Source organism: Lithobates pipiens, unplaced genomic scaffold (assembly GCF_037356315.1).
Source record: "Lithobates pipiens isolate NorthernLeopardFrog02 unplaced genomic scaffold, aLitPip1_a1.2 Scaffold_10, whole genome shotgun sequence".
Taxonomy (NCBI): Eukaryota; Metazoa; Chordata; class Amphibia; order Anura; family Ranidae; genus Lithobates; species Lithobates pipiens.
The window spans coordinates 103,989,095-104,016,818 of NW_027507686.1; the positions used below are offsets into that span (position 1 = coordinate 103,989,095).

General features: G+C 43.4%; 1 protein-coding gene across 2 annotated transcripts; it reads left to right on the top strand.

Annotated features, from left to right (window-relative positions):
• The first annotated feature begins 213 nt into the window (after window positions 1–213).
• LOC143933930 (RNA-binding protein 4B-like) lies at window positions 214–27,491 on the top strand. 2 transcript variants are annotated; one of them, XM_077457093.1, is made up of 4 exons: window positions 214–344; window positions 12,449–12,870; window positions 24,204–24,787; window positions 26,985–27,491. In XM_077457093.1, exons 2-3 carry the CDS (start codon window positions 12,459–12,461, stop codon window positions 24,776–24,778), a joined length of 987 nt encoding a protein of 328 aa, XP_077313219.1. In that variant the 5' UTR covers window positions 214–344; window positions 12,449–12,458; the 3' UTR covers window positions 24,779–24,787; window positions 26,985–27,491. The 2 variants fall into 2 exon arrangements, with proteins under 2 accessions (XP_077313219.1, XP_077313228.1); XM_077457102.1 differs by lacking the exon at window positions 24,204–24,787.
• The last annotated feature ends 233 nt before the right edge of the window (window positions 27,492–27,724 follow it).

The window sequence follows — 27,724 nt, forward strand, 5'->3', positions numbered from 1 at the left end:
AAAAAAAAAAAAAACGGCAGCTTCCAGATCCCCCTTGATATTATCACAATAGAAATTGTTAGTGCACAATAGGCGCTGCCTAGTAACAAAATGGCCGTTAAACAAGAACGGAAACAAAGATCTTTCTGTTGAAGCGGTCAAGTACTGAAACATTTCCGGTTAGATTAGCCAATCATAGTGCCGGCGATTAGGGCGTCTACCGTGTAAACCAATCAACACAAGCCAGTTCATGACGTGCAACCAATCGCCGGCTTCCCCGTGTCGGGTCTTCTCCTTCTGTGGCTTACTCGAATTCAGAAGGCTGCTGCCATTTTGTTGAGCTCGCGCCTAGAGCACGGAGGGTGGTGAGTTGTATGTCTATAGATGGGGGAGATCTCTAGAACAATTCCTGTCAGGAGGGTGTCGTGGGGCGATTAATTGATGTTAGCGCTGTGTAGTCTTGAAATAGTGGAAATTAATGTTCGGGTATTTCACTGAAATGTGTGCTTAGGGGTGTGATGCGCTGTTTGCATTGTGCCCTATTGACAATGCTGGCGACACGCGCGTCAATTTGCAGGTAACTTTAGCCAGTTTCATCGTATATTGGTGGAGTGGTATCTTTGGATCCGAGAAATGAATGGTGGTGGGGTGTCTGGAGTCGTTTGTTCTAAAGAGGCAGCTCCAGTTCAGTAGAAAGTCTGTGTTTGTATGGGTCCCATTCACATCTGTTCACTGTGTTATGGCAAGCCTCTTGAGGGTAGGGATTGATGTGAATGTACTATACGATGATCAGCCATAACATTATGACCAAAACTACAGCTCTTTTGGGATGTTTCTTGTCTGCATTGATCAGGATCGACCAAAAGTGGAAAATTGTTGACAGGGTGATCGGTGCCCAAGACATGCCAATACATGAGGGGAGTGAATGTTAGCCTAGGCAGTCCCACCTACTAGAAGCTCTAAAATTGCTGAAAAAGTTAGTGGTGGCTCTGATAGGATTGAGCCAGAACATACAGTGCATCACAGGTTGTGTATGGTGCTGCTCACATGTTTCTAAAGCCTATACAGTGGAAGGTGGCCTGGTCTGATGAAGCATGGTTTAGCACAGATTAAATAATTTTTTTCTATGTCTATTATAAATTATATTTTTGTTCCTCTTCCTGCCCTGTATACGCCACAGGAAGAGAAGCGATTTTTCCAATGGGAGGGAAGTCTTAGGGTTCGTGTGTGTTTTTTATTTTTTAAATAGACTTTTGTACACAGCTGCGTAAAGATCAGTAAGTGCTCTGCAGTCAGATTTGTTCAACAAAAATCCACATCTGAGGTTCTGTGTAAGGATCTCCCCCCCCCCCCCTTTTTAAATCACAAAAAGAGTGTAAATACAGGAACAATGAGTATAAAGTAGGGCTGAAACAACTAATCGATTACTATTTTCATAATCGAGTAATCGGCCAGTAACATAATGTTTTAAAAAACTAAATGTGGCCTTTATAGTACAAAGAGCAAATCACTACTGTAAATATTACTTTCACAGTTCTATATAGTAAAATAACCCCTTACAGTAGTGATCTATTTTTATTTTTTTTTTCCTTCTTCCCCCTCCTTCTTCCCTTCCCTCATTATATTACTAAACATCTTAGTCCTGGTTCACATCTGTGCTTTTTTTTTTTTTTTTTTTTCTTAATCTGCCAAACAACGAATTGGCCAAAAAAAGCAAAAACGTGAATCGCTGCAAAATCACGTGTGCAAAAATCAAAACGCACTGCAGAAACGCATAGGTGTGTACCTAGCCTTATGCTGGCCACAAAAACTTTCAGACAAAATCTTATATACATTTGCTGAAATGTTTGAAATTTTCACTTTTTTTTAACATTGTTTTTAAAATGAATGTCATTTCTGAAAGAAAACCACATACTGTCTGAAAATTCCTTTGACCAAGAAGTTTGTTTTCCAAATTTTCCCCTCACTATGGTTGAAAATGAACGTGAATTTGACCCAACTAATGATTATAAAATCGAAATGTTCTTAAAATTATTAATTTTTATTTTTTTAGGAAAGACATTTTGTTTAAAAACAAAAGGATCGAAATCTGACCAGGTTCACCCTTTAATAGTATATACAGTATATCTCTCCTGTCTTTTGTTCAGAGTGGATTAGAGATTTTACTCCCTAACCATATAGTTATTTATATTTACCACTGCATAGAGATATTTAAGAATAAATAGGCTATTTTTTTAAACTGTACATATTAACTAAATTATACACCACACTTTTTATTTTTTAAGGTTATTAACCACTTGCCGCCTGCCATATAGCAAAATGACGGTGGCAAAGTGGTTTTAACCACTTAAGCCCCGGACCAATTGTCAGCCTAAGGACCAGAGGTCTTTTTACAATTTCACACTGCTTTAACTGGTAATTGCGCGGTCATGCAATGTTGTACCTAAACAAAATTTGCGTCATTTTCTTCCCACAAATAGAGCTTTCTTTTGATGGTATTTGCCTCTGCGATTTTTATTTATTTTTTACGTTATAAAAGGAAAAATTTTGAAGAAAAAAAAAAGCTTTTCTACTTTTTGTTATAAGAAAAATCGAATAAACTAAATTTTAGTCATACATTTAGGGCAAAATTTATTCAGCCACATGTCTTTAGTAAAAAATTTCAATAAGCGTATATTTATTGGTTTGCGCAAAAGTTATAGCGTCTACAAACTAGAGTACATTTTCTGGAATTTACACAGCTTTTAATTTATGACTGCCTATCTCATTTCTTGAGGTGCTAAAATGGCAGGGCAGTACACCCCCCCCCCCCCCCCACCATGACCCCTTTTTGGAAAGTAGACAGTAGACACCCCAAGGAAATTGCTGAGGGGCATGTTGAGCCCATTGAATGTCTTTTTTATTTATTTATTTTTTTTTCCTTCCCCCCAAGTGATTGAATAATGACAAACAAAAAAAAAAGTTTACAAAAAGTTGTCACTAAATGATATATCGCTCACACATGCCATCATTTTATGTAGCATTGCACCCCAAAATATATTCTGCTGCTTCTGAGTACGGGGATACCACATATGTGGGACTTTTTGGGAGTCTAGCCGCGTACGCCCCCCCCCCCCCCCCGAAAACCAATCACTGCCTTCAGGATTTCTAAGGGTGCAAATTTTTGATTTCACTCCTCACTACTTATCACAGTTTCGAAGGCCATAAAATGCCAAAATGGCAGAGCCCCCCCCCCCCCTCCATGACCCCATTTTGGAAAGTAGACACCCCAAGCTATTTACTGAGAGGCATAAAATAAAATAGGCGAGTTGGAAGCTGTGGTGCATGAGGAGAGCTACGATGTAATCGTTATTGCTGAAACTTGGCTTCAATCCTCACATGACTGGGCTATTAATATTCCTGGCTATGCACTCTTTCGGAGAGACAGGGTAAAAAGGAAAGGTGGCGGGGTCTGTCTCTATGTGAGAACTGATCTCAAAGCAAGTGTGAAAGAGGACCTGGTGGATGGAGAGTGTGATGAGTCTGAAGCATTATGGGTGGAACTGCATTTAGATGGGTGTAGTTCAAAGTTAATCGTTGGAGTTTGTTATAGACCATCCAATGTTAATGAGGAGGTGGAGACTCAGCTCCTTGCACAGATGGAAAGGGCTGGGACAGTGATAATAATGGGGGATTTTAACTACCCAGAAATTGACTGGAGTAATGGCACTGCTGGGACAGTTAAAGGGCAAAAAATGATAAACCTATTACAAGACAATTTTATGGTCCAGTTTGAGGCCCCAACTAGGAATGAAGCTCTGTTGGCTCTGGTAATCTCAAACCATGCAGAGATTACTAATGTCCAGATAAAGGAACACCTGGGTAGCAGTGATCATAACATGATTTCTTTTGATGTTAGCACTAAACAAGAAATACATACGGGTAAGATAAAAACACTTAAAGCGGGGTTCCACCCTAAAGTGGAACTTCCACTGATCGGGACCCTCCCCCCCCCCCCCCCTCCGGTTTCACAATTGGCACCTTACAGGGGGGAGGGGGGTGGAGATACCTGTCAAAGACAGGTATTTACACCCACTTCCGGGCATAGACTCCCATGACAGCGCGGACAATTCCTATTGCGCTGCGCGACTCGCGCATGCGCAGTAGGGAACCGGGAAGTGAAGCCGATTCGCTTCACTTCCTGATTCCTTCACCTAGAATGGTGGCGGCAGCAGCCGAGCGATCAATCGGCCTCGGCTGCCGGCATTGCTGGAACCCGGGACAGGTGAGTGTCCATTTATTAAGTCAGCAGCTGTAGTATTTATAGCTGCTGGCTTTTAATATTTTTTTTTTTAGGTGGAATCCCTCTTTAACTTCAAGAGAGCAAATTTTCCAAGGATGAGGGCTGCTCTCCAGGACTTAGACTGGGAGAGAATATTCACTTCAATAAGCACAGAACAGAAATGGGAATTCTTCAAAAAGACTGTTTGGGACCTCACTGCAAAGTATATTCCCATGGGCAGTAAGTTTAAAAGGCTAAAAAAAAAACTATGTGGCTCACGGCCAAAGTTAAAAAAGCTATAAACTATAAGAGAAGAGCTTTTAAAAAATATAAAAATGAAGGATCACTAGTGTCATTTAAATGTTACAAAGAATTTAACAGAATATGTAAAAAGGAAATCAAGGATGCAAAAATTCAAAACGAACGACAGATTGCAAAAGATAGTAGGATAAACCCCAAAAAATTCTTCAAATATATTAATAGTAAAAAGGTCAAGCCTGAGCATGTAGGCCCTTTACAAAATAATCTAGAGTGGGTGACTGGGGACAAAGAAGGCTAATTTATTAAATTCTTTCTTCAGCTCTGTGTACACAAAAGAGCATGGGGGAGCTCATATCCATAATGGGGGTGGTAGTGACACAGCCCCAAATGATCCACAATGGCTCAAAAGTGATATGGTCCAGAAATATTTGGACAGAATAAAAGGTGGATAAAGCACCCGGCCCTGATGGCATCCACCCACGGATCCTAAAAGAATTGAGCTCTGTAATTTCAAAGCCATTGTATCTAATTTTTAGGGACTCGTTAATGACTGGAATAGTCCCACTGGATTGGCGCAGGGCCAATGTGGTGCCTATATTTAAAAAGGGATCAAAGTCTTTACCAAGTAACTATAGACCTGTTAGCTTAACTTCTATAGCTGGGAGGATACTGGAGCGTTTAATAAAAGACCACATCGAGTTCTTGCTGAACAAAAACACTTTAAGCAACAGACAGCATGGATTCATGAAAGACAGAAGTTGTCAGACAAATCTGATTTCTTTTTATGAGGAGGTAAGTAAAACCTTGGACAGAGGGGTGGCGGTGGACGTGGTATACTTGGATTTTGCAAAAGCGTTCGATACAGTTCCGCACACATGGCTCATGTGTAAGGTAAAATCTACAGGTTTGGAAATATCAGTTTGTAAATGGATAGAAAATTGGCTAAAAGACAGAATTCAGACAGTAGTGATGAATGATTGTTACTCTGAATGGTCTAAGGTTATCAGTGGTGTACCCCAAGGTTCAGTGCTAGGACCCTTACTTTTTAACCTCTTTATAAATTATATTGGGTCTGGGATCAAAAGTAACATTTCCGGCTTTGCAGATGACACCAAGCTATGCAGTGGAATAATGTCCTTACAGCAGGGGTTGACAAATTTGCTTGGAATCTAGGAGCCAGCTAAAAAAGTTAGGAGCCAGGTCCGTGACGGCGATCTGGACCTGTCCCTGGCCTGACATGGAGACGAGTGAGGGGAAGATAGCCCCCAGCCCCCCACCTGTCTCCAAGTCATCGCCCATAGCTCTTAGAGGGACATTTTTAAATTGCATTTTAGTGTAAATATGAGATGTGAGGTCTCTCTGACCCCAGATCTCATATATAAAGGAGGACCTGTCATGCTTTTTTCTATTACAAGGGATTTTTACATTCCTTGTAATAGGAATAAAAGTGACACACATTTTTTTTTTTTAAAAGAACAGTGAAAAAAATAAAAATAAAAGTTAAAATAAGAAAAAAAAATTGTTTTAAATGCGCCCTGTCTTGCCAAGCTTGCGTGCAGAAGCGAACGCATATATGAAAGTGGTGTTGAAACCACACGTGAGGTATCGCTGCGATCGGTAGAGTAAGAGCAATAATTCTAGCCCCAGACCTCCTCTGTAACTCAAAACGTGCAACCTGAAGAATTTTTTAAACGTCGCCTATGGAGATTTTAAAGGGTAAAAGTTTGTCGCCATTCCATGAGCGGGCGCAATTTTGAAGCGTGACATGTTGGGTATCGATTTACTCGGCGTAACATTATCTTTCACAATATAAAAAAAAAAAATTGGGCTAACTTTACTGTTGTCTTTTTTTTTTTTTTTTATTAAATAAAAATTTTTTCCCCAAAAAAAGTGCGCTTATAAGTCCGCTGTGCAAATACGGTGTGACAGACAGTATTGCAACGACCACCATTTTACTCTCTAGGGTGTTAGAATAAATAATAATAATAATAAAAAAAAAAAAAAATAAATATATATATATATATATATATATATATATATATATATATATATATATATATATATATATATATATATATATATATATATATATATATATATATATATATATATATTTTTTTGTTTAGGGGTTTTAAGTAAAGGGATGGAGAAAGACTGGCCCATTAGCATTGTTGGTTGTAATTCCAACGGCCACCACAAGAGGGTGCCAGATTCCAGAAGGAACCATAGGATCACAGAAGGCCTCAAAGCCGGGGGCTCAATTACCGGCCGCCTGTGGCTATGCTGCCCCAGGCGCAAGGTCGCTGATTCTAGTCGCCAATGCGACCTGGCGACCGGGTTTTGTCGAGCACTGCCTTACAGGATGTCTCCAATTTACAAGCCGACCTCAATGCTCTGTCTAATTGGGCGACTATGTGGCAGATGAGATTTAATGCTGATAAATGTAAAGTTATGCACTTGGGGGCTAAGAATATACATGCATCATACATGCTAGGGGGAGTACAACTGGGGGAATCCATAGTGGAGAAGGATCTGGGGGTTTTGGTAGATAATAAGCTCAATAACAGCATGCAATGCCAAGCTGCTGTTTCTAAAGCGAGCAAAGTCCTTTCTTGTATTAAGAGAGGTATGGACTCCAGAGAGAGAGAGATATAATTTTGCCCCTGTACAAATCATTAGTAAGACCTCACCTGGAATATGCAGTTCAGTTTTGGGCACCAGTTCTCAAAAAGGATATCGGGGAACTGGAGAAAGTGCAGAGAAGGGCAACCAAACTGATAAGAGGCATGGAGGAGCTCAGCTATGAGGAGAGATTAGAGAAACTAAATTTATTCACTCTTGAGAAGAGGAGAATAAGGGGGGATATGATCAACATGTTCAAATATATTAGGGGTCCATACAGTTAACTTGGTGTTGAGTTATTCTCTGTACGGTCAACCCAGAGGACACGGGGGCACTCTTTACGTCTAGAGGAAAAGAGATTTAATCTTCAAGTACGGAAAGGTTTCTTCAGTTAGAGCTGTGAAAATGTGGAATAGACTCCCGCCAGAGGTGGTTCTGGCCAGCTCAGTAGATTGCTTTAAGAAAGGCCTGGATACTTTCCTGAATGTACATAATATAACTGGGTACTAACATAGGTAAAGTTGATCCAGGGAAAATCCGATTGCCTCTTGGGGGGGGGGGGGGGGGTCAGGAAGGATTTTTTTTTTTCCCCTGCTCTAGCAAATTGGAGCATGCTCTGCTGGGGTTTATTTCGCCTTCCTCTGGATCAATTGTGGGCATAAAATTGAGTGTATTGGATTGTAAGATTATTTATTTGTTTTTAAGGTGGAACTGGATGGACTTGTCTTTTTTTCAACCTGACTAACTATGTTGAGTCCATGAAATATTTTATGTTTTGCCACACGTTGCGGGAATATTACAAACTTTTTTTTTTGCACAAAGTTGTCACTAAATGATATATTGCTCACACATGCTATGGGCATAAGTGAAATTACACCCCAAAATAAATTCTGCATCTTCTGAGTACGGGGATACCACATGTGGGGGACTTCTTGGGAGCCTAGTCGCGTACGGGACCCCGAAAACCAAGCACCGCCTTCAGGATTTAAATATAAAATGCTACCAAAAAAAACTGTTAGCGATCGCAGGGATCAGGCCTGACTCTGCGACCGCTGCAGTTATGTGTTTAGTGTTTTGTAAGTGACAGTGATCGATACTGCACTTGGGTGGGCTGGGCGGAGGGGCAAAACGCAGGTGCTAGCAGGTATCTGGGCTGATCCCGCTAACAATGCGTTTTTTTGGAACCCTAAACTGCTGGGGACGCTAGTATAGATCTGTTCAGATACTATACCACTACGGGAGGTGTATGCTTTGCGCGCGGGTGTTAGCAGTACTGGCACTAACCTAGCCCCTGACCCTAAAACCTAATTGATATCACCCGCCGGGTGATCAGAGGGTTAAACCTTTATTGGGTAATAAATGGTGGGTGCCCTGATGCTATAAAAAGCAAACTAACCAGAGTCACCCGTAACACTTATACGGTGATCACTGGTGAAAGGGTTAACTGTAGGGGCAATCGGGGGGTTAAAACCTTTATTGGGTAGTATATGGGGGTACCTAGCGCTATAAAAACCTGGCGGTGAACCTAAAAAAATAACAAGCTACCTAGCGGCACCAGTGACACTAATGCAGCGATCAGAAAAATGATCGCTTAGTGACACTGGCAAAAGGGGGTGAAAGGGTTAACTCTAGGGGCAATCGGGGTTAAACCTTTATGGGGGGGGTAGGGGGGCTACCCTGGACCTAACACTAACTGCCCTGACTTTTTTTTACTGTCACAACTGACACTAAATGCAGTGATCAGTAAATAAATGATCACTGCAATCAGTGACACTGACTGGGAGGGGGGGGTGATTTGTTTGCCTATGTGTACCTACATGTCAGTGTAATGTTGGTGCGCTTACTATCTCTGCTCTCATTGCAGTACGGTCAAAAAGACCGCCCCGAGGAGAGGGACATCACTTCCTCCCTGCCTGTGTTTACACTACACAGGCAGGGGAAGCTTCTCATTCGCCAGGAGCAATCGAGAGGAGATGGCCAACGGCCATCCCCTCATCCCGGATCTCTCCTTAAGCGAAACGGACTGCTGCAGCCAGCGGGAGGGGGTCCGATCGGACCCCCCACCCGCTGGAGGGCAAGCATGTACCGGTACGTGCTTGTGCCATTGTGCTGACTTATATCTCCATGCATTCAAAGGAACCTATATCAGCAAAAACATCACAATACAGCGCGATATGATGGTAAGTATATAATGGCTACAGAGTAACCCATTCAGGATGAACATTCACATGTGTATTCACTGAAATGATGTGCTGATTTAGCATCCCAAAATTATGTCCGACATGTTTCGCGTTTCAATGACGCTTCTTCTGGGGCGCAATAAAAACTCCCAATTCCTTATAAAGATGACGCAGGTGGCATATACATGTGTAGATATAGGATACAAGGATATCAGACAGCGTTCAATGTAGGGCTGAAACAACTAATCGACAATCGATTATGAAATTGATTACTATTTTCATAATCGATTAATCGGCCAGGAACATAATGGGGTTGAAAAAAACTAAAATGAGCCCTTTCTAGTACAAAAATATAATCACTACTGTAAATATTATTTTCACTGTTCTACAGTAAAAATGAACCCCTTCCAGTAGTGATTATCTGCTTTTTTTTTTTGTACTATAAAGGGCTATTTTTAGTTTTTTTTAACCCCGTTATGTTACTAAACGTCTTAGGCCTGGTTCACATCTATATGTTGGTGATTTTTGCAGAAACGCACTACAGTTCATTCACATGGTTTCCTATGGGACACGTTCATATCTGTGCTTTTTTCAGCCGCTGCATATTTGGAAAGGGTCAAGGACTTTTAATGCAAAATGGAGCTTTTTTTTTTGGTTCAATATACTTCAATGGAGAAGCTGCAGAAAAGAATGTAATGCGTTTTTGCAGCAATTTGTGTTTTTTTTTTTTTTTAAATCTGCCCCAAAAAATGCAAAAAACGCAAATTGCCGTAAAATCAAAACGTACAGCAAAAAGCACTGCAGAAACAGATCAAGATCAAAAACTGCATGTATACCGAGCCTTATGCTGGCTCACGGATCAATTTTCAGGTGAGAATATTCAGATGAAAAATCTTTGTACATTCACTGAATGAAAGAATTTTGTTTGAAATTTTCACTTCATTTCTGAACAAAAACCACATACACTGTCTGAAAATTCCTTTGACCAAGAAGTTTTCTATTATTTCCAAATTTTCCCGTCACTGCAGTTGAAAATGAATGTCAATTTGACCCACTTTTTTTTTTTCTCTTAAGTTTATAAACCGATTAATCGAAACCATAATCGGCCAACTAATCGATTATGAAAATCGTTAGTTGCAGCCCTAGTTCAATGATTAATTCATTGGTTCAAAAGTAGTCCAATGGTAGTATCGCATTAACGAGAGCTCAGCAGTGAACAGCTGACTTATAAACACAGCCAGGTAGATAAAAGGAAGGGTTGGTATTTGTTGTATCAAGCCAAACCACAGGACGTCAAGATACAGACTCCCGGAGGGAAAGAATAGTAAGAGTCTCCAAGAGTCATTCCATTTTTGTACTTTCTTGAATAAATCTATAAAAATTAATTTATACCTTGATTTATACTGGTGCCTTTAAAGTCCCCAAGTCCTGTTTTGTATTTGCTATATTCAGTATGGATGGTGGCACCCCCTTTTCCCTTGAATGATCATTCTGAGATATCAACTTCCTACCACGAAGTGCAGTGAAGATATCTTAGTTTTCCATTTTTGTATATCTCCATGCGGCGGTCCTTAAGTGGTTAATATCGTGACCGAACGTCATATGACGTGATCAGGATATTAAGCCGGGGGCACGCATCGCGGCAATCGTTGTTGCGGTGTCAATCTGACACACCGCAATTATGATCTCGGTAAAGAGCGTCTGACGGAGACTCTTTACCATGTGATCAGCAGTGTCCAATCACAGCTGATCAGTGTAAATGGGAAGAGCCGGTGATTGGCTTTTCCTCACTTGCATCCCCCCCCCCCCCCATCATCACTGATTGCCATGCATTATTGTTTGGCACTGATTGGCATCCATCCCTATACAATACTGTACACTACAATGCCCATCCGTGCCGCTTCATTGGTGCCCATCAGTGAAGGAGAAAACGTACTTATTTACAAAGTTTTGTAACTGAAACAAAAAAAAGCTTTTATTCAAAATTTTCAGTCTTTTTTTTTTTTTTTTTTTTTTTTTATTTGTTAAGCAGAAAATAAAAATCCCAGAGGTGATCAAATACCACCAAAATAAAGCTCTATTTGTGGGAACAAAATTATAAAAATGTAGCTTGGGTACGGTGTAGCATGAGTGCGTAATTGTCATTCAAAGTGCGACAGAGCTGAAAGCTCAAAATTCGTCTGGGCAGGAAGGTGTATAAGTGCCCGGTATTGAAGTGGTTAACTAACTAATCAAAACAACAATCGGCTAACTAATCGATTATGAAAACAGTTATTTGCAGCCCTAGTATAAAGGGTTTGGCGGTGACACTTCACATAAATGATCACTTTACCCAATGTAACTATGTATGTACCATACCTATGGGAATCTAGATACTACTACAGTGATCTCCCCTAGCTTCTGAGTCCCATGCCTAGCGGCTGCCCTGCTTACTAAAAGAAAGGGGTTATTTGTGCTGCATGAGAGATATTGAGAACCAATCCTGCCCCCCCCCCCCCCCCTTTTTTTTTTTTCTTAAATTAATGGAGAAACTGTGATGTCACTAAAGTGTTTAGCAGGGCAACTGCTTAGTGCAGGATGCAGAAGCTAGTGGAGATCAGTAGTAGCAGGGTCTGCTACAGTCTTTTCCAGCAACTGTTAACAGCGCCTATTATAGGGATCTCACTGATATGGTATATGAATAGTTGCATTGATCCAAGCTGGACTAATCTAACTTTGTAAAAAAAAAAAAAAATGTATAGGTTTCCGTACTAGCAAGAAGATGGTAATTTCCCATTAACAGATGGGAGCATAAACCCGACAGGCTTTCGCTTTTTTTTTTTTTTTTTTTTTTTTTTTTTTCTGTAAGGAAGAGTAAAAAATTGTCTATATCCTCACTATTTGGCCATTGTTGCAGACAAACAATTTTTAGGGTTGTCGCAAGAGTTGGACAGATGTATATTTGGGAAAACTTGTTCTCTGTCATTTCTCAAATGGGACAGAGCAATTTAATATTAAATCTGACAGAAGTAAAAGCTATGCCTCCCCAATTCTGTCCAAAATAAATAAAGTTGTGTAGGTCAATGTCTGTTTTGACTGAGCACTACATAAACATGCTTATTTTGCTGTAGATGCCTGTTAATGGTTTCCCTTTTTCTTTTCTCAGGGTTATAAAAATGGTGAAGCTGTTTGTAGGTAACCTTCCTCCCGCGGCAACTCAAACAGAGCTCAAATCTCTCTTTGAGCAGTTTGGTAAAGTATCGGAGTGCGACATCATAACAAATTATGCCTTTGTTCACATGGAAGACAAAAAGTCTGCAGACGAAGCCGTGAATAATCTGAATCAGTGTAAACTTCATGGTGTTTCCATCAATGTGGAACACAGTAGAGGCAAACCTAGAGCTTCCACCAAGCTTCATGTTAGCAGCCTTAGCACTGACTGCACTGGTGATGAGCTACGTGAAAAATTTGAGGAATATGGGAGCGTGCTGGAGTGTGACATAGTTAAAGATTATGCCTTTGTTCACATGGAGAAAGCAGAAGAAGCATTGGAGGCCATCAGAAATCTAAACAACTTGGAATTCAAAGGTGAAATTTTATTTGACAGCTCGAATAACATGATTTAGGGGACTTCAATGAGGTGTAGTTGGGTTTCATGGTGGAGTCTTGTTAAAGGGAGGGTTTACAAAAAAATACATGCATGCTAGGGATGCACCGAAATTTCGGCCGCCAAAACATATCGGCCGAAAATGCCCTTTTAGGCAATTTGCCGAAAGGAAAAAACTGCCAATAATTGAGCCGAAAATGGGGCGGGCGGAGCACCGCCCCCGATGCCGCCCATCATGGGAGATCTATAACACAGGAGAGCGGCCTCCGCCGCCTGACTCAGTAGAGCGCCAGGAACAAAACTGCTTTAATTTCAATAGCTGTGTGTTCCCCCGTCGCATACAAACCCCTCCCCCTTGTCCAGGGAACTGTGATAGACAGATTACCCTTCCAGATTGGACGGGTGATCTGTCTATCACAGTTCCCCGGACAATGGGGAGGGGCTGTATGCGACGGTGAACACACAGCTATTGAAATTAAAGCTGTGATGTTCCCGGCGCTCTATTGAACCAGACGGCGGAGGCGGCTCTCCCCTCTCTTCGCTGCATTACTGGCTGCATGAGGGATAAACACACTGGCTGCACGGGGGACAAACACTGGCCTCTTTTATCATGTTGCCAGTCTCTGACCACCTCCCGTACCATGTCGCCAGTCTCTGACCATCTCCTGTATAAAAATATTTTTTCAAAACAGTAATTTTCGGCTTAGTGTATTTTTCATTTTCGATATCTGTTTCGGGACAAAAAACCCATTCGGTGCATCCCTAATACATGCCCACATGTATGCTACAGCCCTCCGCTGTCTGCCCCAAGACAGAAAACTGATCACATGACCTCCCAATTGCTCAGTTCTCGCTCTTTTGTGAGTGGAGAGTGACTGTCAGTCACCTGTCTCCCCACTCTGCCCCTCCTGCATTCACTGGAGCACCAGATAGGAGAGGGTGGACACAGATAGCTTTGGTTCTCGGCCACGTGTTCATCGGATAGCTGTCTTAATCCTGACAGTATGGTTGGAATCCCTTTAGAGTAGGGGTCTCAAAGTGGCGACCCTCCAGCTGTTGCATAACTAAAAGTCCCATCATGCCTCTGCCTGACAGTCATGCTTGTAACGGTCAGCTTTGCAATACATCATGGTACTTGTAGTTTCACAACAGCTGGAGGATTACCACTTTGAGACCCCTGCATTTAGAGCCTGGAGCGCCTCTGTGGACTTTCACCGCAGCAGAGAGGTTGTCAGTGCAAGGCCCTTGTTTTACAGGAAGGAAGTTCCACATGCCTTTGAATGAACAGTGCATCACATTTATCTGTTGCTGCCAGAGAAAGCTGAAGAGGTGATGTCAAGCCTGTGTACCTTGCTGTTTGAGTGTGAAGGTGGTATAGAGACATAAAAGGGGAGAAATGTGGGAGGCCAGCGCTCTTGTGTTTGTACTTGATCATATGTTCTGCACAATACTATTTATGCATAACTTGATCATAGGCACATTACTCCGAATAAGAAAATAGGAGAGAGCGCGCGCGGAGGCTTCTGTGCTGTAGCTCCCCTGATGGAATGACCTTAAATTGGGTATCAACCTGGAATGGAGCTACAGCCAGCATAAGGCTAGGTTCACACTTGCATTGTAATGTGAACCAAGTTAAACAGAAAATAATTTTATACTAAAATGGGGGCAAATGCTACAATCACATGGTTCCCTGGGGGATTAACAAAAAAAATTAAGTTGTGATATTATTTATGGTTGTCCTTTATCATAGCTTGGGTTTAAAGGGGTTGTAAAGGTAATTTTTTTAATTTTCTACATAGGTTCCTTTAAGCTAGTGCATTGTTGGTTCACTTATCTTTTCCTTCGATTTCCCTTCTAAATGTTTTTTTTTCTTTGTTTTCTTTGTCTAAATTTCTCACTTCCTGTTTCACCTCAGTGAGCTGTTTAGTAAGCTGTTCTGGCTGGCTGACCACCAGCTCAGATGATGGTGAGAAGTTTACCAAGGAGAAACAGGAAGTGAGATATTCAGACAAAGCAAAAAACATTTAGAAGGGAAATCAAAGGAAAAGGTAAGTGAACCAACAATGCACTAGCCTAAAGGAACCTATGTAGAAAATAAAAAATTTACCTTTACAACCCCTTTAAGTTGACCAAACATATAGGTTCTTATTTCTTCTAAGCTGAGTATGTCTTTACTCTGCATTTTAAAGTGACTCTTCCCCCAAAAATGAAAGTGCCTAAAAAGATCTCCTTATAAAATGGCTGAAGAAAAACATTTCAAAGTGTTTGGCCATGCATCTTGCACCAGCATGGCAGCCCATTGATTTGAAAAGATGGGCCTGTCGTGTCTCCTGAAATGCAGGGAAGAGGTCCCTGCTTCATTTTTGTAATTGCAGCCTGTGTAGGAACAGCAAATGCAGTGCATTTTCCAGTGTGTGCAGCATGACATTGGTATTTAAATATCCTGTGTGTTTTTATTTTATTTTTTTGTGTGGGTGGTTGTGGCTGTGGGAACAGGTGCGGTTCCACAACTGCATTCACCCACAGAGGTGTGAACCTAGCCTTAGAATTGTGTTTTTTTTTTTTTTTTTTTTTTTTTATATACGAATGAAAACTAATCACATTTTAATTTAAGTCTAACCAGATTTGGTAAAAGGGTGTTATTTTCTGACTTTTAGAGAGCTGCTGATGCAGACTGGTGAGTATGTTCCATGAAATCCTTTTGAGTGGGTGGATACTTGAAGTGCTGTTCCCACTGGCAGAAGGTTATGAAAAGCTTGAAGGGGGTTTTATTTTTTTTATTTTATTTTTTGTACTTCAGCACAATAAGCGGCTGTAAGCTGAGATGTTTTATGTAAAGTTAGTCAAAGTAAAATTTTAATTTGAAAGCTTTTCTGAGTAGTTTTACTGCAGGGCTTGACAAATTTGCTTGGAATCTAGGAGCCAGATAAAAAATTTAGGAGCCAGGTCTGTAATGGCGATCTGGACCTGTCCCTGGCCTGACATGGAGACGCGTGAGGGGAAGATAGCCCCCGCCACCTGTCTCCAAGTCATTGCCCATACCTCTTAGAGGGACTTTTTTTTTTTTTTTTTTTTTCTTTCAATTGCATTTTAGTGTAAATATGAGATCTGAGGTCTCTCTGACCCCAGATCTCATATTTAAGAGGACCTGTCATGCTTTTTTTCTATTACAAGGGATTTTTACATTCCTTGTAATAGGAATAAAAATGACACTTTAAAAAAAATAAGTTAAAATAAGATTTTTTTTTTAAACGCACCCTGTCCCGCCCGTATATGAAAGCGGTGTTCGAACCACACGTGAGGTATCGCTGGGATCGGTAGAGCGAGAGCAATAATTCTAGCCCTAGACCTCCTCTAACTCAAAACGTGCAACCTGTAGAATTTTTTTAAATGGCGCTTATGGAGATTTTAAAGGGTAAATGTTTGTCGCCATTCCATGAGCGGGCGTAATTTTGAAGCATGACATGTTGGGTATCAATTTACTCGGCGTAACATTATCTTTCACAATATAAAAAAAATTGAGCTAACTTTACTTTTTTTTTTTTTTGTTAAATTATTTTTCCCCAAAAAAGCGCGCTTGTAAGTCCGCTGCGCAAATACAGTGTGACACAGTATTGCAACGACCACCATTTTATTCTCTAGGGTGTTAGAATAAAAAATATATATAATGTTTAGGGGTTCTAAATAAAGGGAAGGAGATAGGCAGGGGAAGCTTCATTAGCATTGCTGTTTGTCATACCAACGGCCACCACAAGGGGGCGCCAGATTCCAGAAGGAACTTGGGACCACAGAAGGCCTCAAAGCCGCAGCCTCAATTACTGGGGGGGTGGGTCCACAGAGACAGGATACCCCCAGCTGTGCTGCTCCAGGTCGCTAATTCTAGTCACAAATGCGACCTGGCACCCGGGTTTTGTCGAGCATTGGTTTACTGACACTTTGGTAGTGCTGCTGCCTGCAAAACAATTGCATAAATTGTCTGCCCTCCCAGTTTAATACAATGCTATAATTTATTTTATTTTTTTTCAAATTCCTTTGCCATTAAGACATATGCAAGTCGAATCAGTCTTTGACTGCAGTCACTAATGATGTTTTATCAGACCTCCTGTCTGATGTAAGGGGTGAAAGAAATATTGGTGCTGGTACACTTTAAATGTGACTAAAGTGCACCAAAACAAATTCTGCTCCTTGCTAAATGACTACTCATTATTTCATGGAGGACTTGTACTTCCATGCTCCCCTGTGGATGTTGTTTTTCACAAAATGCTGAGGGGGGGTGCAGCATTGTCTGACATCGCTCACCATGTTGTACAGCAGAATCTGTGCATGTACAGTTAATGCTTTGTGAGTATAGTATTATTTTTGGCCTGGTGCCAATCTTTTATGTCGCACGATATATAGTGTTCATTTTAGGGGGCACAACATTTTGTGCTAAAATATATATAAAAGCAGAGGTTGCACCAAATGGATACCCAACATGTCAAACCTTAAATTTGCATGTGCCCGTGAAATGGCAACAAACTTCAGTACCATATTTTCCATAGGCGACACTTTAAAAGCCCCTGTAGGTCATTGGTTAAGTGTTTACAAAGGAGGTCTGGTGCTAGAATTATTTCTCTCGTTCTGACATGTGTGGCAATATGTAACATGTATCGCAATCAATGTTTCCAGCTGTAGTCCACACGGGGGTGTGTGGGGTTTTTATTTCACAGATTCTCTTTAATGAGACATCTAGTTCTCCACTGAATGCAACACACTGCATTATTCTTTCCCAGACTTAATGGCTGGGGAAACTGTCAACAGGGACCTGGAATTGACATCCTGCACATGAGATGTGGAGGCATTCATGTGGCAGCTCAGCCGCACAAATGCTTCCTTCCACCAAGTAAACATGGCTGACAAAAGCCTAGGTTCCGGAATGCAATTTCTAGTTGCCCTTGCAACCTGGTGCCTGGGATTTGTTGAGCCCAGTTGGAGCATATTGGATGACCGAGGAAAGTGTTCAGAACAGACCAGTTAGGCCGGCCACCCTCATGCCTATATTTGTGGGATAAATGCAATAGAACATGAAATAAGGGGGCTAATCATTTGGTAAGGAGCTAAATCTTTGTGGTGGCAATGAAAAATGACATTTCTCTTGTATTCACCGACCGACACAGCTCCTCTCTGTAACTAAGTGGATTGTATAGCCTGCCATTTGGAGAAACTAGGCAAAATTGTTACACAATACACAGAACTTTAATCCCGCCCCAGGGGGGTGGGCCAAGTCCTATCAACCCTTCCCACTGCTAGCAGCTTCAATTTTTATTTTGCCTAGCAAGGAGAATGACCTAGGAAACCCTGCAGGCCTCTTGGTCCATACTTTTGCTGCTTTTTGCGCAAGATAGAAGATCTCAGGATCTTTCACCCAACTGACGGCTGGGTGACAGGCTGGTTAATGATATCCTTGTAGTCTCCCCAGTCCGGCCATCGAGCGTGAGCAGGCCGCAGCTAAGGCTCGGTAGGCAACGACATGCTTCAGCTCCAGAGGTGGTCGGTGAGCTTCAGTGCTCCGGGGTATACATATGACCGGGCTATTGATGTCTGGATCACAGTATACCGAGGCCAACAGTTACCCTGTAACTGTGCAGGAGTGGATCTGTGATGGAATGTCTCCCAGCTCTTCAGGACTGGTAAGTACGGCTCTCCCTGCTTCGGTGGGGTAAGCAGCTGGGCATTCCTGGGGGGGGGCGGGGTCAATTCAGGGGCCACCTCGCCTCCCTATCTTCTCCCCTATCGCCCCTCCCCCCCCCGAGGGGGGTGGCTGCATGTGCTGCAAGCAGTGTGTGTGTCTGTTTCTCATCTGTGGGGGTTTGTGCAGCTGGCGTTGGTCATGGTCCAGGTTTGGGGGTCCCAAAACATGTTTATGGAGGTTGTTCTGACAGCAGGCAGCACGTTTTTTTTTCTTTCTCTGTCACCGCATGGTGCCGTTTCGGTGGCCATCTTGGATTTGGGAAAGCTATAAATTCCCCTGGTGAGATTCAGCAGCCATTTTCCTTAGGATTCCTATTGATTACAGTGGCGGCCATTTTCTTAAAGCCTGAGCGCTTTTTTCACTGTTGTCATCTTGTGGCAGCATTTACGTGTGTTTTCTCTAGCTGCTTCCTGTATCCACTGTAGAACGCTGGATGGCTCACGCTGAAGCTGCTCTGCAGATCGTTGCACCGCTGGTGGGAGCTGCTGCTGAGTTTTTTTTTTTTTTCCTCTCTGCAACAGGGGAACCTCCTAGGGACTACAGGCACTGCTGTGTCTATCACAGAACACCCCCGGGTGGCGAGTCTAGCGCTAAGTAACCCCCCCCCCCCCCCACGTGGCAGCAGCAGGAGGGTGCGACCTTCACTGTCCTAAGTCCCCTTGCAGATGGCAGACAGGCTAGGGTCAGCATGGCTTCAGAAACTGGTGTTTCTTCCCCCGAAATCCAGGCTGTAGCAACCGGGTCACCTGCAGTTAGCACGGTGCGCATGGACACCTTGACTCCTATGTTGCTAAGATAGAGGCGGCACGTGGCAGGAGAGGCCCTCTGGGGAGAGCTCTGATGCAAACCCGGGCCCTGCTGCAGCTGGAGACACCTGCTCTGACCTATCTCGCGTGGCTGACCAGGACCGTTCGGACAGTGAGGATTCCTCGTCCAGGTGCGACAAGGCGCTTGTTGGAGCACTTGTCACAGCTGTGCGTGATACCCTGAAGATTCAGGAGCCAGTGGATTCCTCTGCTGATGTACCGGTCCCTTTTGGGTCCCGCAAGCCAGCACGTTCACCTAAGGTGTTCCCGTATTTGACTTATTATGACAAATTCATCTATAGGAAATGGGGTCGCCCGCAACGGACCTTTTCGGTCCCCAGAAATTTGGCGGTGCGTTACCCTTTTGAGGAAAGACTTCTCAAAAAAAGTGGTCGGCTCTTTCGGTCGTGGACCCACCAGTTTCTAGGTTAAACAAAGTGACCACGATCCCGGTTGAGGGGACTCTTGCATTCAAGGATCCCACTGACAGGAAGGCCGAAGCAGTGTCTCGTTCCTTGTTTACGGTTGTGGGGTCAGCCGTGCGACCTGTATTGGCATCCCCACTGGTGTCGCAGACACTGAGTGGGCAGAACTTTTGCACCGCAAATTGGGAGAGCAGCATGCCTCCCCTGTCTGCCTGGAACTAGCAGACCAACTAGTGCATGGCCTTAAGTACGTTTTGTGACGTGGCCCTGGTTACTCTCTCTGCTATCCATGGCTTCAGTGTCAGCCGTGGTACTGAGGCACCTCATTTAGCTGAAATTCCCGTCTGCTGACCAGGCATCCAAGAAAGCCCTGATGGATCTTCCCTTCCTTGGCGAACGGCTCTTTGGAGCCTCGCCACGTGTGGTAAGAGTACACTACTCCCACAGGCCAGGAAGGCTAAGGAGCCATGCTGCAGGCAAGAGCCCTCCTTTTCTGCTCACAAGCAGCTTTTTCGTCCGCCCGGTGCTTCGGCAAAATGACCCCAGCCCGATAGGACGGTCAGAAGCATCCATGGAACCGCAAGCCTAATAAGCCTGCAAACAAAAGTGCTGCCGCACGAAGGTTTGCCCCCACCCATATCTCGGATGGGGGGTAGTCTTGGGGAGTTTGCAGCCCATTGGACCTCCCGGTTATCAGACTGATGGGTCTGCGATCTGATTTCTGCAGGTTACAAGAGTTTCTCTCTTGGCTGCCAAACAGATTCTTTCCCTCCAGCATACCAGTGTCCCCGGTTCGCCGGGAGGCCCTGTTAGGGGCGGTGAGGGACTTGCTGAATCGGGGTGATTGTACCGGTTCCGGAATCGGAACACTTCCAGGGGTTCTACTCAAATCTGTGGTTCCCAAGAAGGAAGGGGTACGTCCAATATTGACCCTAAAAGCTCTAAATCTTTGTAAAAGTGCAGAGGTTCAGAATGGAATCAATAGTCGCTGCGCTCCATCAAGGCTACTTCCTGGCGTCCTTTGATGTTCACGATGCCTACCTGCACATACACCATATGCCTTCTGCATCAAAAGTTTCTGCGTTTGGCAGTCGGGGAAGCCCACTACCAGCTTGTGGCTCTTCCTTTTTGGCCTGGCATCAGCCCCCCGAGTCTACCAAAGTACTGGCTCCAGTGTTGGCGTTGTTGAGAACGCGGGGTCGCGATCGTGGGTTACCTAGACTATCTCCTCCTGAGAGCTTCTTCCTCCTATGAATTCGAGGAGGATGTGGCGATCACCTTGCAGTCCCTGCAAGCGTTTGGGTGGGTGGCTGAACCTAAAGAAGTCGGTGGTGGTACTAACTCAGCGTCTGGAGTACCTGGGGTTACTATTGGACTCCAGGGAAGCGAGGGTTTTTCTCCCCTCACATATTGCTGACTCTCAGATCTGCGGTCAAACTACTGATGAACCGCAAGTGGTCATCGCTCCGCTTTTGCATGCAGGTGCTGGTGCTCATGGTAGCCTCCTTCAAGGGAGTACCTTATGCCCAGTTCCACACCAGAGTCCTGCAGAAGGATATCTTAACAAAATGGGACAAATCTGTTGTCCCTTGATCGGCAGATCCAGGAAAGCTGGGGATTCAGTCGGTTTAGGGCCTCTGATCGGCAACTTGGATTCTTTCGTCGACCAATCTGCTCGTGGTCCGACCAGGATACAGTCAGACAACGGCATGGCTGTGGTGTACATAAATCCCCAGGGGGGAACAAGAAACTCAGCCGCTGCTCGGGAGGTCGCTCACATACTTTGGGCAGAGCGACACGTTTTGGCCCGGTCGGCCATTTACATCCCGGGGGTGGAAAATTGGCAGGCGGACTATCTGAATCGACAGATGCTGGACCCAGGAGAATGGGCATTGCGTCCGGAGATATTCAGGCTGCTGTGCCTGAAATGGGGCACACCAGATGTGCATCTATTGGCCTCCCGGCTCAATCGGAAGGTGCCGCAATTCCTGTCCAGGACAAGAGATCCATGGGCAGATGCATCAGACGCGCTGGTGGCTCCGTGGGATCAGTACCAGCTGATCTACTACGCCTTTCCTCTGCTGAAACTGTTGCCACGTCTGCTTCGCAGAGCGGAAGCCAATGGGGATTCCAGTAATCCTGATTGCCCCAAAATGGCCTCAGCGGGCCTGGTGGCAGACGTTCCCTGGCGACTGCCATTGAGAGAGGACCTCCTATCTCAAGGTCCAATCCTTCACTCTGCTTTACCATTGCTGGCTTTAACAGCCTGGCTATTGAAAGCCAGGTATTAAGGAACCGGGGTCTGTCGGATTTGGTTATTCCAACTATGCTGAGGGCGTGGAAATCTTCTTCCAGGAAGATATACCATCGTACTTGGAAGGCCTACATCTCCATGTGAGGAGAGAGGGTGGTATCCGCACTCCTTTTCTGTATCCAGGATCCTGCTGTTTCTTCAGCAAGGTGTAGCTCAGAGGTTGGCGTTGAGCACTATCAAAGACCTCTGGCATCTCAACACTCATTAGTGAGTACCTTTCTGCAGGGGGTGGGACATGTAGTCCGTCCCGGTGCGTCCTCCGTGGGATTTGAACCTGGTGTTGGCGCTTCAGAAGCCGCCATTTGAGAATATCAGGGTGATTCCTCTGACCCTTTCACAGAAGGTGATCTTTCTAGTGGCCATCACATCGGCCAGGAGGGTTTCCGAACTGGCAGCCTTGTCCTGCAAGTCGCCTTATCTAGTCATCCACAGGGATAAGGTGGTGTTGTGTCCGCAACCGTCCTTTCTACCGAAGGTGGTTTTGGCCTTTCATATCAATGAGGACATTGTATTGCCATCATTGTGTCCTAAGCCGAAGCACCCCAAAGAGGTGGCCTTTCACGCTCTAGATGTGGTTAGGGCTCTTAAGTGTACTTGTCTGTCACAGCTTCTTTTCGCAAGTCAGACTCACTGTTTTTCTGTGGCTGGTCCTAAGAAGGGCATGGCAGTCTCGTCTGCCACCATTTCCAGGTGGATCAGACAGGCAGATTGTAGTCCAAGCCTACGCCTTGAAGGGGTAGGTGCCCCCCTTTTCATTCACGGCCCACTCTACAAGAGCCATCGGAACGTCTTGGGCCTTCCGACACCAAGCGTCTGTCGCTTAGGTGTGTAAGGCAGCGACCTGGTCGTCTGTCCCATACGCTTACCAAGTTCTATAAGGTAGACGTCAGTGCATCGGTTGATGCCTGTTTTGGCCGCAAAGTTTTGCAGGCAGCCGTGTAGTTGCAATTGAATTTTTTCCTGGTTTTTCAATAAAAACGCAGTACTGTTTTGGTTAATGCACTGTTGCATTACTTTCGCAATGTTGCGGTCTTGGGGATTACTCCCGTTGAGGAGACACGGTTATATAGTGGTGGTTTTCCACACACTGCTGTTTTTTTTGTGGGTTTAGTTTCACTAGTTCCCACTTGCCAGGGTGGATGAAGTTTTTATGCTGGGTTTTTCCCACCCCCTCGTTTGGCACTGCTTGGGGATGTCCCATTTAGTTAGAGAGGAGCTGTGTCGGTCGGTGAATATAAGAGAAAATAGGTTTTTTTTTTTGTACTCACCGTAAAATCCTTTTCTCTGTAACTCACCGACCGTCACAGCACCCACCCCTCCTTTTTTCTACGTTATACTGCATGTTGATGTACTGAAGCTGCTAGGAGCAGTCGGAAGGGTTGATAGTCCCGGGCCCGCCCCCGGATTAAAGTTCTATGCATTGTGTAACAATTTTGCCTAGTTTCTCCTAATGGCATGCTATACAACCCATTTAGTTAGAGAGGAGCTGTGTCGGTCAGTGAATTACAGAGTACAAAAAAATATATATTTTTTTTTTTTTGTGCATTCTGTATTGCCACTTTAATTTTATTTGCACTGGTTTTCTTTACATTGGTTCACTCTGGGATTTGGGATTTTATTTGTAAATGCCATTTTCATCGGGGTATAACACGCACCTTCATTTTAAGAGGGAAGTGTCAGGAATTATTATTTTTTTTTTTTTTTTTTTTTTTATAAATTACTTTGAATTAAGGGTTAGTGCCCATCTGCAGCCTCCCCATCTCTCATCAATGCAGCCTGAACAGTGCAGGAAATCGCTCGTCATCTCCTCTTTACTCGGCTCTGCCATCGGCATTGGACCAGCTACTTTGAGATACAGGTGATTGGATCAATGCCGAGGGCGGATGCGGGACTGTTTGACGTTATTTTTTTCTAGACTGAACTGTTTGAAATGTTTTATTCACCACTAGTATCAGATGTAATGTCTTGTATCTCTAGTACTTTCAGAGAAGGCAATTGTTCCCAGACTTCTCACCTTGTCGCGTGTGCTCTCTTAAAGGGAAAAAGATGCACGTTCAGCTTTCTACAAGCCGTCTGCGAGTTACACCGGGGATGGGAGAACAAAGTCGATGCTACCGTTGCGGGAAGAATGGTCACTGGTCCGGAATGTGCCCCTTAGACCAAATGGCTCAGGAGCTGGGGCCACCTTATCATGATCCTTTCGCTGATCCTTATGTCCCGATGCGCAGTGCGGCGGCTGCCTATGCGGAGCGCATGTTATATGATGAACGCCGCAGCCTCATAGACTACTACCACCGTTACCGTATACGCCCGTCATCGTATGATACCTTTATGGATCGTCGACTGCCTCCTATCCCCCCACCATCAATGTCCACTTTATCACACAGAAAGCGTTTGGAATCCTATCCATATGAGAGGCATTTGTTGCCACCTCCACCTCCGCTTCCCAGCTATTATTCACGAGATCGAAGCCCCATACGTCGTGCCACTGCAACAGCTGGTGTGGAGGGATATGGTATGGAGCGCAGATTAAACCCTGCCATACGGAGTTCTGTCTATGACACCCCACGATACATGCGGGATTCCTATGCTGACCGGTCGCGATTTTACTAGATTGAGGAGGTGAGGCTTTATAGTTTCTACTTTATTTCCTTCCCTGTATCCTTTTGTGTGCTGCTTCGGGTCAACACTTTGTAGATTTCAGTGTTTTATTTTTTTTGCAAACCGTGCAATTTTTAAATCGCGCTATTTAAAGACGTATCGTGCACATAGAACGCTAACATAGTTGAGACAAATCTAAATCCAAATAAGTGTGCCATTCTAAAAGAAGTTACCCTCGCGTTAAAAAATCGCACCCAAGTAATTTTCTGTACAACTGGTTTTTAAACATTTGTTGCAGGACAGATGTTTGTAGAAACATAGCTTTTTACAAAAACGTATAAACCTATAATTTTAAGCTTAATGATTTTGCACAGAGAAGACCATTGAGTGTCATTGGATCAATAACTAGGATAATACTGGTAAAGGTTACAGGTAAGTAGTTAAAATGTATCTAACCACTTTTACTAGCTGAGCATTCTTTGAAAGAAACAGCTTTTTTAGAGGAGCAATAGGAATAATCCTTACTTGACTTGCACACTGAATGGTACTGATTTAATGACAGCCCCCAAATACAACAAGAATGCCAAGGTTGAAAAAAAGTTAAATCTGTCCCCATTTTACGGAGATTCTAGTGACCCTGAACTTCCGCTCAGATCGCTGCAGCAATCTGACCGGCAGTGGTAGCTGGTACCTGTTGAAACCAGGTACCCGCTCGCCCCTAGAAGTGCCAAATGTGGCAGTCGAGGATGCAAACAGGTGGAACTTCCCCTTTTGGATCAGCTTTAAATTCTCTTTAAGTAGAACCATAGGCAAAGAGCATTGTAACTCCTGTCAGTGTTTTTTGTTTGTGGAAAATTTAATGGAATTCATTGGGGCCTCCTGGGTCACCAGAACTGTTGTCCCTATTGGAAGATTTGCCCTCTAATGCTGTTCTGAGGACAACCCCCCCCCCCCCCCCCCCAAATGGGACAAATCAAAAGGGTGAATTTCCATAATGGGGACATGCAGGTTTTTATTGCCAACAGATGGTCAAATCCGTCTTCAACTTAAGTTTGACTGTTATAGGAGAAATCCAGCCCGAGCTGCTTGTGCTGGGCTACTCCTACAGGTTACAGGAGTGAAATTTAGTTTTTTTTTTAGCAGAGAGCGGTCTGAAGTCTGCACTCTGACATCACCCAGATCAGGCCAGGCACTGTGGAAGGCTGTCTCATCCTCTATGCGAGCTGCTGAGATGGCAGCTTTCTACCCCTCCACAGCTCAGTGCTCCAGTGAGTGTGGAGGAGAGCTGCTGATTGACAGATAGCAGCTCTCTGCTCGGGGAAACGAGCCATTTGCGCTTTTTCGATGGCTTGATTCTTGGTGCAGACACTCCGGAGGACAGATGTGGCTGTCGGTAAGTATAAATGGGCAAAAAAAAGCCAAACCCATACCTCACTCTGACAAAGTTAATGACGGCTGCAATTCTCTTGTGAGATGCTTTCTTTAATATATTTACACATTTAGCACCTGAAATAAGCTCATTTACTAAAAGTAGACACATAAAAGCCACATGAATTGCTTATTTAGGACCAGCATAGAGCTACCATACCATGTTAATGTATAGTGATGGGAAGGTCCCTTCCCTTTTTAGGGAATTTCGCATGACATTATTTTATTTTGTGGTTTAAAAATCAAAATGTAAAGGTTGCTGCGTTATTTTAGTGTCAAAATTAGTTAACGTGCAGCATCATTTGAAAAGATCTTGACAGGGTTGCAGATGTTAAATCACTGGCACAAAAACGCTTATCTACTTAGGCCCAATCCATGCATCATTATGCAGCAGTCATTAAGCCCTGGTATATACTGATGCGATTCAGGAAACGCACAAGATTAGCTGGGTTTCTCCCGTATCGCACTGCATCCATGTGATCTGCAGGTGTCCATTTTAAATTAACAGATCGCAAAACGGTGTGCTTGCCAGAATTGTGTTGCGCGAATGATTTGGGTGCGGAGAGAGAGTCCTGCACTATTTGGTGATGTGCACATGAATGCAGGGTGACTCCAGTGCGAATTATGCGTGGTGTCATTCATAATTGTGAATCCAGGCTTAATATTGGGAACTGATTGGACATCCTGTTACTGATCTGTATATCTGTATAATATGTGAGCAAAGTGTTTAATTCATGAGAATCTTTGAAAACTTCAAAATATTATTATTATTTTTTACCTTTCTTTTTAGGTAAGCTACAGTGTCCGGTGCAGTCTCCAGTTGCGTTTGCAGTACAAAGTTTTTACCTTCATACACCAGATACATGCAACGTCAAACCTGTTTTTGTTTTGTAGTTTTATTTTTTGGGGAGATGTAAATGTTTTTTATTGGGTTTATATGGCAAGTAGTTTGGGCACTTTTTGACTTGACTAGCCACACATTTCAGATTATTTTCCATTGTTAAATGTGTTATCTACAGTCTAAAAATGAACCCTAAAACTTATGAAACTGGCTGCATAAGAATGGGTCTATAATCAAATAGGTTTGCTCTAGGTCTGTTTAAAAAAATAAATATATATTTTTCAGGAAGTTGGACATCTGTAATGTTAAGAGTTTGCTGCGCACTGAAATATTAATGTGTTAGCAGAACAAGGCAAATGTATGCAGTATGCTTGTTAAATGCTAACATTACATTTTTTTTTATTCATTTTTTTTTTTTTTTACATCTTCCAAAAATAAACATCACATTGAAAATTGTCCAATTTTGTAATGTTTTCTTAAACCTAGAAAAAGAAATACTGCTGGTGTACGACATGTTAAACTAATACATCCTAATAGCTACAAGCACACCATGAGATGTGTATCACAGCTAATAACTTCTATAAACAAAGTGCTGTGCTAAACAATTGACTTCTATAAAAGTCCTTATAAACAAAACATCCACAGCAAAATCAATTAAGTGAAAAATAATGAAGTCCCAAATTCTTCCT

Coding starts and splice junctions, on each gene's coding strand:
- LOC143933930 (XM_077457093.1), top strand. CDS start 12,459: ATGGTGAAGCTGTTTGTAGGTAACCTTCCTCCCGCGGCAACTCAAACA. Junction 12,871..24,203: donor AAACAACTTGGAATTCAAAG/GTGAAATTTTAT, acceptor GCTCTCTTAAAG/GGAAAAAGATGCACGTTCAG.